Source organism: Macrosteles quadrilineatus, unplaced genomic scaffold (genome assembly GCF_028750875.1).
Source record: "Macrosteles quadrilineatus isolate MER2022 unplaced genomic scaffold, UCM_ALF_1.0 Scaffold_24__1_contigs__length_1734639, whole genome shotgun sequence".
Lineage (NCBI taxonomy): Eukaryota > Metazoa > Arthropoda > Insecta > Hemiptera > Cicadellidae > Macrosteles > Macrosteles quadrilineatus.
The window spans coordinates 898,993-911,557 of NW_026542617.1; the positions used below are offsets into that span (position 1 = coordinate 898,993).

General features: G+C 36.9%; 1 protein-coding gene and 1 long non-coding RNA gene across 4 annotated transcripts in view; one reads left to right on the forward strand and one right to left on the reverse strand.

Annotated features, from left to right (window-relative positions):
* LOC129005584 (fibropellin-1-like) overlaps positions 1-12,565 on the forward strand; it is a 50,656-nt gene that overhangs the window by 30,667 nt on the left and 7,424 nt on the right. The window contains exons 5-6 of the mRNA XM_054434513.1: positions 9,719-9,978; positions 11,209-11,434. Coding sequence (XP_054290488.1) covers positions 9,719-9,978; positions 11,209-11,434 — 486 coding nt within the window. The remainder of the gene's footprint in view (positions 1-9,718; positions 9,979-11,208; positions 11,435-12,565) is intronic.
* LOC129005585 (uncharacterized) lies at positions 433-7,224 on the reverse strand. 3 transcript variants are annotated; one of them, XR_008491842.1, is made up of 3 exons: positions 6,941-7,224; positions 4,716-4,874; positions 433-573 (listed from the first exon to the last, which is right to left on the reverse strand). It is a non-coding gene; the product is annotated as an uncharacterized LOC129005585 (long non-coding RNA). The 3 variants fall into 3 exon arrangements; XR_008491840.1 differs by having other exon boundaries at positions 6,898-7,224; XR_008491841.1 differs by lacking the exon at positions 6,941-7,224 and adding an exon at positions 6,368-6,512.

Sequence of the window (12,565 nt, forward strand, 5' to 3'; positions counted from 1 at the left end):
GGCAGCGCCCGGAGCAAACGTGGTTGTGGCGTCCCCTCCCCTCCAGTAATAATAGTCGCATTCACATATTTTAATCAATTTTATGTATAGATAATGAGATAAAAGTTATAAATGAACATAATATTTGTATTAGCAAGCCTATTCTTTAAATATAATAATCTTAAAAATTTGGTTGTCCGGATGCAGATTAACTCCTAGGGAGGAATTTGGAAATCCATTATGTCTTACTGGGATAATTATGAAGTACTTTTATTTAAGGACTGGTCTTGGTTGTGTTACTTACTTTTTTTAAAGTAGAAAATCAATATGATTAGGCTCAATAATGGAGTGTATTTTAATGTTTCATCAAGAATAATAGGCGAACAGCATTAAACATTTTGGTTTATAAAATATTTTTTAGATAAGGGTAGGGACCTTAATAAAACACAACAATGAATCATAATAGGTAGTCTATAAATTGGAGAAAGTTTTACTGTTTAAAAAATACTTCTTACAACACAATTGAAATAAATAAAGATTATAAGGCGAAGTTAAGAGCTGAGCAACCCTTCTGCATTCTTCTGTCATGATATCCTGAAACAAATAAACAATAACTCAAAATTGTTATCAGAACTAAATAGAGAAAGGGGTGTCTTGTTAGCTTGGTGGTTAATTTGTCCTGGACTTTGCTGCAAGAGAAATTGAGATTGACTTAAAGGATCCTTGCACAAGGTGAGAGGATTCAACATAATTTTTCCATGGATATTGCACACACTTGCCCAGCACAGCACAAACCTGCTAACAGCAGGCTACTACTAAAATTAAAGTAAAGTAAAGTACTGTAGAACCAAATCAGATTACGCTCTTGTGTCCACCATAGCATTATAGAACATCATAGAGCACTAAACGGTTTTCATAGTCTTTTATCAATTAAGTATTAAATGTATCCATTCAAATACATACAAATTATAACCCAGTGAATGATTGAAATACATGTCATGATGAAACCATACAGCGGTAGCCCAAGTACGGCTTCATAAAATCATATGCTAGTTGGTCTGACCATACTGGGCAGGAGTAGAGTGGCCAGCTGTGCTGCGGTTAGCGTATATTCCGGCGCCGACCACCAGGGGTAATGTGTAGTTACGGCGCACGCCGCTGCAGCATCAAGTGCTAGCGACCGTTTCCATAACAACTTGGTAGTTGGGAGTAGTGTTGCCAACTTTGGAGGAATCCCCCGGAATTGGAGTTTACTGACTTATTTAGGCTAATATTAAGCAGTAAATTAATTTAAATGCCATCTTTTATTGTATTTTTTTTAAACATATATTTGTTATACTTTTGTAGTTTCATTACAATGATTCAAAGTTTTTCTTTATTAATCCATAATTTTAGGAAGTGGTTTATTGGAAGGTTTTGTTTTATATTTGCAAGGTCAAAATAAAATTTAACCAGGATGTCTAGTAGTCAGGGAAAACGTCAGGTATTAGTATTGAATTTCAAAATGGTCTTGAAAAGTTTGGATTTAGTCTTTATTTTGATATCAAAGTCGGTAAATTGCATGATTTTACTTCAATCGTGCTAGACAACGATCACGTTTCCGTGACGGCGCAAGACGATGGATGATGTGTCTACACGACCGCGGGAGATGTTCTTACACCGCGACTGTGCTAGACGACGTTTTCGTGACCACGGACCACGGGAAAAATGATCACGTCTTTTCTGCGATCGCGCAAGACGATTGTATGTACGGCCGCTGAAGATGTTCACAATTTTGCCGCAATTGTGGATGACGATGACGTTTCGTGACCACGGCATTCAATGATGATGTCTACACAGCCGCGGAAGATGTTCATGATTTTGACGCGATTGCAGAAGACGACAATAGCGAATAATAATCATTTCGTTTGCAAGAGTGGTAGTGCTGGTAACAGCTGGCGAGTTGTCGACAACGACGACGATACCGATAACTGATATCGAACGGCAAAAACGCTCTAGCGCAGATTGCAAAACCTTTCTTTGACAGTCTATATTTACTCTATTGTCTATGACTATAGTATTACACATCTACCATAGCCATAATGTTCTACCACTTCACCCTAAGAAAAGAAAATACCCCCGCCGCAGCAAACCTGCAGACTAAGCAAATTTCCATTTGACTGATTAGATTTACACTGAAATGTCTACTTAAAAATATAACATTTATTCCCTATTTAAATAGAATTAGTTTAACAAGTACTTAGGTTTGCTGTATCAGGGAGGGTAAAACTGTTTTTTTTTGTAAAATGTTAATAGTTAGTAAGAAATAAAAACATTTTCCAAATTTGATCAAAATATGTTCATAAACAAGCAAACTACAACAGTTTACTTATTCTCCATAAGAATAACATTGGAATTTAAAATTTACAATTTTTTTGAATTTTCTCAGTAACCATTAGGCGTATAATAACGCTTGAATATACAAAATTATTAGTTTTTTTAAGCTCTACAAAATGATTTGGAAAGAAATTGCTAAATTTTATGTTTTTTGGATCAAAAATGGGAAAAACCTATTTTTACCCCATAAAACCCCCCGTAAACCCCCGTTCCCATGGTCCGATCATGCTGGATCGCGAACTCGTTCGAATAAACGTAGGTTTACACGTTTGTACCAAATTTCATCAAAATCGGATCATTTTTGCTCGAGTTATCGTGCTAACGGACACATATATATATATATATAAATATATAAATATATATGAATTTAAACGGATGGTGTTTTTGGCCTCTAGGGACCTCAAAACGAAAAAAAAATCGGTCCCGCGTCCAGGTCTTACCATGAGTACTACGGTAATAGCTTATTCCCTATATGGGAAATTCGCTAAAAATTAATTATTAAAGATTCACAAAATATCACAAATTATTCGTGAAATTAAAAACAAACATAACTGTAAACAGACAGTTCTCATTGTGTATCACAGTTTTTTGTTGCTGCTTAGTTCAAATTAGCTGTTTTCATAAATGAAAAAAAAATAATAGTGCTGCATCCTGTTGGTAAATCTTATAAACTCTTAATGCCTTTGCATATCATAGAACCAACCTTTTTAGTTGAAACAGCTGACTAAATTCTTTAATTTCATTTAAATATGAGTACTCATAAGGTTAACATGGGAAACTCTAGAGCCACTAAGGCGGAGCCCAAAAGGATTTTTTAGATAAAAATATGCCTATACCTATGTTAATCGTGAATGTGAGCTATCATCATGCCAAATTTGAGCCCAATCCATCCAGTAATTAACACGTGATTGAACTTCAAACACACAAACGAACAAACAAACACACAAACTTTCACATTTATAACATTAGTAAGATAGTAGCCTTTCTCATTTCACATGATCTGACAAGCACGGTGTCTCATCAAACTAGTATGATCGTTTTTGTTCAAGGTCCTACATATGAGCAATCGATGTATCTAAGGTTTAATGGGTGTTGGGGAAAAATAACTAATTTAATTCTGTGCTGGTATTAACATTTTTTTACCACAAAAAGATGTGAAACTACTTTATTGTTACCAGTTGTGTGGGGGCAATAAACTATAAACAAATAACTTGATCTTTCCACATATTTAGACTGGTGTAGTTGTACAGCGTAAGTCTCCGGTTCCGAAGATAACGGATTCACATCCTGGAAATCACCATGACAATTTGATAGATGGCCACCCTGTGCGTTGCTTCTCATGAACGTTGGTGCGGCCATCTTTAAATGCCCTTACCCACCTACGTAGGTACAATTCCGCCACTCATAATTTTCTCCCCATACACTTCACTAATCTGTCAATGAATTTAAATGGCTTTCACACCTTTAGCACTTAAAAATCTAATTAGGTACCGGTACAGCGCAAACTTCACAGGCGACGGCAGTCTCAATTGGCGGCACCGTTTTGAATGCTCTAAACCGGATGTAAACACAGCCGATTTGTGCCGAATTTCCAGCGCAGGCTTGCCAATACATCCACATACACAGCACAAATGTCCAAAATGCCAATCGCAGCACTGAAACGGAGAAATTTAAAAACAGTACTTACTTAAATAACATGCCTTGTATTATTCTGTCACCATAGGTAACTCTGAAACTTGAACAGTGCTGTAAGTTGATTAAAGTGTATTTTTTTCCAAATATAAAAACTTAACCGCCACAGCACATCATAAGTTAACACGATGACTGCTGAAAACAACGTACAGGCGCTCCCAGTGGCGGGCGAAGCCCCGGCACGCAACCGAATCAGCGAACGCAATTGGCATTCAAATATTTCAGTCTGACGAATCACAAAAGAGCAGTGGTGACTGTGCTGCGTTACCCCGAGAGTGGATGTAGTTCACTGAAACACCCAAAGGTAGCAGCACTGCACGGATCCGTATCCAGTGTCTTTGTAATGTGGGTTGAAGAGAAAAAATCCCCGAAACCGGGACAAAAGCATTGCCAGACAGGATTTTACGGGAAATTTTAGTACCAACCTACACCAAAGTAAAGCTCGCATTCTAAGCTGGCAGGCTGGCAACGATTATAACGTCTCCGTCTGAGGCTAAGCTCACACTGACTCAATATATTTCTGTTGGTCTGGTGCCGACCTTCGTCGGCGCGCGCCACATTGAAGTGCTAGCGACGCCGACTAGAGTCGGCGTTAGCAGTCAACGTGTTAATGTTAAACAAGGACTGAAAATGCTTTTTAATCATATTGATAACTTAGCCAAACTTACTTATCTTTATTGCTTTCGATTCTTTTCCAAGAAAATTTCTCTCCTTCTTATTTGGCCCCAAATAAGCAGACAACTTCATCAATATTGTTTACATATGAAGTACTCTCATACATTAACACCAAACATTTGCAATTCTCCAAGCTTTACAAGAAAATTTACCTGGAACAAAAATAGGCAGTGTACATCATTCAGGCCTACTTCTTGTTAAAAGTAAAAACAGAATATAGAACTATAGCTCAAGGTAGGGCATATTTTCTTTGTACAAATATTTGGATTGGTAGATAAAAACTTAAAAACTCGAAGGCCACTGGTTCTCTCGGACCCAAGTGTCATTACCCAGGTGGAACTAATAAAGTGTGTTTTTTATTAAAACATTAATAGCTTAGTATAAAATAAAGCTTTCAAGTTTGATTTATAAAAATAAATATAGCCTATATATATATATACTTTAAAATATAAATCAAGCTTTTTGTTGGTCGCAAAACATAAACAAATAAAAAGTAGAAGAAGGTAGCTTCTTTATGTTATTCTTATGGGACAAATTTAAAAATGTATTTTGAGGGTTTTATAATTACTACTGAACGGAATTGTCTAAATTTTATGGTGTCTTTCCATTGTTGTCATAATTAAGATTCGTGCAATTTTTTAACACTATAGGTGCAACGGTTAGCTTGAGTTTTTTATGCGAACACTTACACACACACACAGTTAAGCGGACAACTAATCCACGACTCCACTATACACAACACGATACATAGATAACATATTATTTTTTTTTTAATTTCTTTAGAAAGGTCTAGAGAATAATTGATAAATTTTGTGTTTTAAGGGTAAAAAATGAGAAAACCCCATTTTTTGGCCTAGGCCCCTTCTCTGCATAGAACTCATTAAAACCCGGTCCCATGGCCCGATCATGCTAGTTCGCGAACTCATTCAGATTTATCCCGCCTTACACCTTCAAACCGAATTTTCATTTGATTTTAGGTTATGAAAGAAACATAATACAAGGATATTTGCCTTTGCCAATTACAATCAATTGTAAGTATGGTGGGCTAATATGAAAAAAGTTGACCCATAGGCCTACTTGCCTAATTTGTAATTTTATTCATGTACTCAGGTATGTGTCACAATTTCATTTTCTTAGGTAGCCTACATGTTTTTTTGCCATAAGTTAACTGCATGGTTTGCTGCCTTGTTTACTGTGTGAAATTAACCTAACTTAAGTTTTGTGACGTTGCCTATTGTAAGTTATTTTATAGACTACTAAATTTCCATTCATACTTGGCTTAAAATACCTAATATGTATCGTCGCCATTTCATTGAATAGTATTAACAGTATTGATGGTAGAATAAGTTAAAGGGTACAGTTTCTTAACTGGGCTACGCTAATTTTATTGAAACTATCGATTCGATTAGTAAACCTACATGCGATTTTTTCACCATCAGCAAGTTTGGTTGGTTAAGTTAGGTTATGATAATTTAATTTTATAATAAACTTAGATAGGTATATTTTAAAATATCTATTATTAATCAATATTTTTAATTCAATACTGTAGTTTAATAAAATATATTAACTTAAGTTAGCGTAGCCCAGTTAAGAAACTGTAGGAATACCCAAGTTAAATCTCTTGGCTCAGTATTATCACGCTTACCATTTCTAAGGTTACACAAATGATACAAACTTGATAGCCTACTTATATCGAATATAGGCCTACTCGAATACTTAATACTCATTCAAATGAGTGTAGGACGTAAACTTAAGGGCTGCACTTTACTTTATGTCCTACACTCATTCGAATGAAGATATCGATCGATATGTCGATTATTACTTAGATAAGTTATATCATTTGGTTAGTTAGGTAAGGTTAACCTAACCTAACTAACCAAACGATATATCGAATGAAACAATCTAATAATCAATATTTTCATTCGAATGAGTGTAGGACGTAAAATAAAGTGCAGCCGTTGAATACATTCACTGATATTTTTATTAAGTTAATTGTTTAGGCCTGTCACAGGAAATCTGTAACTTGAGTCACAGCTACCTTAAGCTTAAGTAGAGGCTAGGCAACTGTACCTACTAACTTAACCTAATAACACTCAAGCAAATAATAGCCTACTGCGTTTTTGTTACTTTGAATAACAAGGCCTAGGAACAGGATTGGATTAAAACACAACTTACTGGATTTCAACACCTCAATAGTTTTGGAATTTTTTGATGCTACAATTTATTAATAATTATTGTTCCTCTTCTTTATCTTCTGTCAACACCAGCCGGACTATTGATAAGATTCATTAATTTTCAATGCCGTTAGCCGTTATCCTTCACTTCATTTTCATATCTTTTAACTTCTCTCTATAAATATTTCTTGCATTTTCATTGTCATATAGCATGTAATTGTTGCCATTTCTCGTATAAAAATCGTTTAAAAACATTTAAATAAATAAATGTTTAGGTTATAAATTACGATATCGCAGTTGGGCAGTTGTCAGTACGGTCCAATTACAATAATTATCGTATCCTACCATAAAATATCGTATATATGGTAGACCTGACTGAAGCGAGCAGCTGATGCCATTCCCACAATGCAACATTCTCTTCAATTATAAGCTATGCCCCAAAATCAGGATTATAAGGTATGACTCAAAATCAGGATTATAAGCTATAGAACAGAATCGGAATTATAAGCTGCGCCACTATTTGACCATTATAAGTTGTGAAACTGAAAATGTGTCATACCTTATAACGTTTTAGAGAAATTGTGGCATAGCTTATAATTTTTCGTGAAAGTGTGGCATAGCTTATAACTGATTATAAGCTATGCCACATTTTCAACATTATAAGCTATGGAACAAATTCACGATTATAAGCTATGACATTATAAGCTATGACACCCCACGCAGTCTTTCAGGAAGAGTATCAGAGGCAGTCTGAGTTGAGGAACGGGCGGTATTTGCAGACATGTCAGTGGGGACAGTAGTATGAATGACATTTTCATCTTTTCCATCCGATTTGGATGTCTGTGTCACTGTCAATGCAGACGACAAATCACTACTTTCGTCAAGTACATGTGTTTCCTGTTTAGAGCAACTTGTGTCTAACCTCACTTTGTCAATATGAGAAGAATCATAAGATACATTTTGGTAGCCCAAAACATTGTCAATTTTCTTTGCTATTTGAGAGTTGCTCGAAACTAACTCTTTCATCAAACCCAGAATATCCTTGGTCATAATGTCAGCATTGAATCTACTTACGTGAACTTTCAGTGTATCATGGCAGTTATCACAAAACCACTTCACTTTATCACCTAAGGCCAAAATCATGTCGTATTCATTAGATGAGATCATTAAACACTTCGAGTGAAACCACACCTCACAAAAACCCTCACAACAGAGTCCTTTATCGTTTTTATTAACATTTTTGGAGCACACTCCACACTGCGCGCGTTTCCTAGTAGCCATTGTTGCCGGAAGTCTGCCAGGACTTCTGCTGTTTACCAGGACATAACTGCAATGAAATTGAAGAAAGAATAAAATCAACTATGAAAACAACAGAAGAAGAACTAAATACGATCAGAGCTTGGAAATCAACCATTCAAAAACATTTCAAATAAATTTCACAGCTAAAACCACTCAACCCCAAGAACCGCAGGAAGGAAACAAATATTGCAACAGTGAACCATACTAAATTTTTAGGACTCCAACTAGACAGCACACTAACTTTAAATAAGCACTCAGAATTATTGATAAACAAACTATCCTCTGCATTTTTTGTAATAAAACGAATAAAAACCATAGCAGGGGAAAAATCCAGCAGTAATAGCCTACCACTCACTCATGGCATTCCACATCAAATTCGGCTTAATAGCCTGGGGAAGTGCACCTCAAACATACATAGAACCAATCTTAATACTACAGAAGAAAGTTTTAAGAATATTAAATGATCTTCCATTCAACACACCCTGCCAACAGTACTTCAGAGAAGACAAAATATTAACAGTTATATCCATGTACATCTGTGACACCATTCTATACTCCATACAAGAAAACAACATGACAAGAGCGGAAATTCATCAACAAGGAAGAAAGAAGATATGGATCTCCCTTACAAAAGATTAAAGAAGGCACAGGACCAACCCCTGTATATTGGCACACAATTTTACAACCACCTTCCCCAAAATATCAAATCCCTAAAATCTAACAATACCAAATTCAAACAAACCCTTACAAATCATCTCACACAAAATCCATGCTACACTAAACAAGAATTCTACACTATTAACAAAAACACATAGGCTCACACATACACGAAACACCAGCGAAATAGCCTAGGCTGTCATCCAAATCAAGAACTCGGGTCAATCTTTGACCATCAATAAACTTCCTGGGGCTTTGCCCAAACAAGAAGACGTACCCCCTGTCTTAAGGAGAGTGGCAGTGAAGAAGAAGGTAAAGGCAAAGGTAAACTCTCCTATTAAGTTATCTGAATTGAGCATGTCTAGACCTCAGCCTCAACCTCAACTACCAAGACATCTGCAGAGAATCATACAAATAAGTTAACTCAAAATACAGTACCTAGGCTAGGTCTAATATCCCTATACACAAGAAGAGTAATCAGGCTATTACATTTAGTTTCTACCCAGTAAACCAAATGTAGATCTTTATTAACAGTCAGCACAACAAACACGTGCAACACTGCAAACGAACATCATGCTCCCACTACATCATCTCAGTTTGTATGAAAAATATGTTAAAGAAGGTGTCTACAATAGTAACTTATGCCAGAAAAGAATCACCTCAGAAAAGAAGACACTCATCTTAAGTTACTGATCAGATTACACAGCCATGAGAGAAGCAGTGAACTCGCATACTTATATCGGAATTGGAAATGTCTAGGCCGCAACTTCAAACTAAGGCCTACACAACTGCCTTTCAATTAAGCCACTGATTCACCTAATTAATAACCTTTGGATCATTTTCAAACCACATTGTTTTCTTGACAGAGGAGCTGTGTATTCCTTCTCCTTGCGGTGTCAACACTAAGTGTGATGTCATCAACAACACCCCGACTTGTTCCTGCCTGCCAGGCTACGTTGGCTCCCCTCTGAGTGGATGCCGCCACGAGTGTGAGAGTGACTACGACTGCCCTGCTTCCCAGAGTTGCCAGAACTTCAAGTGTCAGTCTGCGTGTGCCACCGGAGTCTGTGCGCCAAGTGCCAACTGTGTAGTACAGAACCACCGAGCTGTGTGTTCGTGCCCTCCTGTAAGTAATAAGCCTAGACTCTATTTTTCTGCAAGCTCACAAATCAGAAACAAAATGTTAAAAACTAAATGTACGTAATCCTAACTTATGAAATCTATGTTTTAGAAATACCGGTACTACCCCGAAAAATTCAAAGTTCATTATCCCTAGCCCATTTAGAAAGAAACAGTTTAAAACATAGTGGGATATAATTTTTAGTCTTTTGTTTACAGCGACGTCTATTGATTAGTAGTGTTTCATGAATTGGGTGGTTGGAATATGAGTGGAAGGTCTTTCTTCAGTAAGCTACTCTTTAGGCCTGGGCCACACTTGTAACTTTTAACCAGCGAGACTGTTTTTTCCGTTTTCACGTGCGACGCACGTGAAATAGTTTGACCGTGGCCACACTCGTCTTACAAGATAAGACGATAAGAGATTTCTGGTTTTTCGTGCAAACCAGTGAGACTGATAACTTAGAGCATGCCACACTGGCAATAAAAATCGTCCGTGTCCGTGTTCCGCCTCCCCCCCTCAACGTACTAAATCAGTCAGGTTAAAACTAGAAACGTCCGTGGAAAAAATTCAGCGAGATAAGATGAGTGTGTTCACTCCCATAAGCCGCAATGCCCCGCGACTAGTTTTACGTGCAACGCCCGTGGAATGTTAGTAGAGAATACACGTGCGATTTGCCACGTTATTTGGTATAACCAGCGAGACTGATGACAAACGCGTTCACGGACGTTTTTACTCTAGTGGCCTGCCCCATATACCTTAATGTATCTCCCAAACCCACGGGTAACGCCCGTGGAAAAAATTCAGCGAGATAAGATGAGTGTGGCCCCGGCCTTATTTGGATTTCCATACCAGAGCAAACAGTTTAATTTCTTAAAATATTGAATCAACAATGGTACGATAAATATCGTTTCGATTGATTAAATTAGAGTGGCAATCCGCTTGCGATTGGTGGACGCTTGCGCACAAGAACCCTTCCCTCAACACGCTTATGTACAATCATGTCAACAATTGATTGCCATTAGATTGAATTGACACCTGTAGCATCTTAGGGGTTATGTGACTCAAGTGTTATTGTGAGCTTTAACCCTCACCCTATACGCTATCTCAATTGACACGTTCCTTTTCACCATTAATATAAGCTACTGATATTTTTATCAAGGAGTCTACTTTATTGTCAACAACCCGTTCACTTTTCTCACAAAGTATTGTTACCGTAAATATCTTGTATGTTTACAGGGTCATGTTGGAGACCCATACGTCTCATGTCGGGCCGAATGCTTCACTCACTCCGACTGTCCTTCCCACAAACCATCCTGCCTTAACGCCAAGTGTGTGGACGTATGTGCGGGAGTTTGTGGAGTTAATGCCAACTGTCGCGTAAGAGACGGAACTACAGCTGTCTGCAGTTGTCCCAAAGACATGACGGGAAACCCTTTTGTCAGCTGTCGCCCATTCGAGAAGAGTAAGTTCTATATTTTTTAGGTATGTAGGGAAGTTAAATTAAGTATCACATTGAAATATTGGACTCAGTTGTGCTAAAACTGTGGGCTTAATTTTTGACAAAAGTCGTTTTATGAAAGCACCAATTTCACAAATAATGGAAAGAAATCTGTATTTTTAAAACCGAAATAGATAGAAATATTCTGTTTGTGGCAATAACTGTAAACAAAGGTTCCGCAATTTTTTACATCAAAATTACTTCTTTAACCCCCCTAACAGGGTAGGGGGTAGGGGGTGACTTATTTTTTAAAATAGCAAATATTGAGTGACCCCTAATTTTAAAGGGTTTGTCAAAAGAAACACAATGACGCAAATCCGAGGTGAGTATCTCACCCCTAGCCAAAATGGCGGGTATTCCAAAATGGGTGCTTTTTCACATAAATTAAATTTTGGAATACCCGCCATTTAGGCTAGGGGTGAAATATCTACCTCGGGTTTGCGTCATTGTCTTTCTGTTAACAAACCCTTCAAAATGATGGGTCACTCAATAGGGGTTGTTTTTTTTAAGTAAGTCACCCCCACCCCCACCCTGTTAAAGGGGTTGAAAAAATATTGTTGATGTAAAAAATTGCGGAACCTATGTCAACAATCAATCCCACAAACAGAATATTTCTATCCATTTCGGTTTTAAAAATACAGATTTGTTTCCATTATTTGTGAAATTGGTGCTTTTTTCACGTACAGTAAATCAAATTTTGAAATACCTGTCATTTTTGCTAGGGGTGAGATATCCACCTCGGGTTTGCTTTATTGTGTTTCTTTTGACAAATCCTTCAAAATGATGAGTCAGTCAATAGGGGTTGCTATTTGAAAAACATAAGTCACCCCCTACCCCCACCCTGTTATGGGGGTTAAAAAATATTTTTATGTAAAAAATTGCAAAACCTTTTATAACAGTTATTGCCACAAACAGAATATTTCTATCTATTTCGGTTTTAAATATACAGATTTGTTTCAATACTTAATTTACACACTGTATAAACATTGTGTACTAAGTATTTTTTTACTGTTCAAAATTACACCAGTGTAAAATGAATAGGTTCAAACTATGACCAATCAGTCTCTGGAAGTTTTCGGACAACAACTGTGGTGA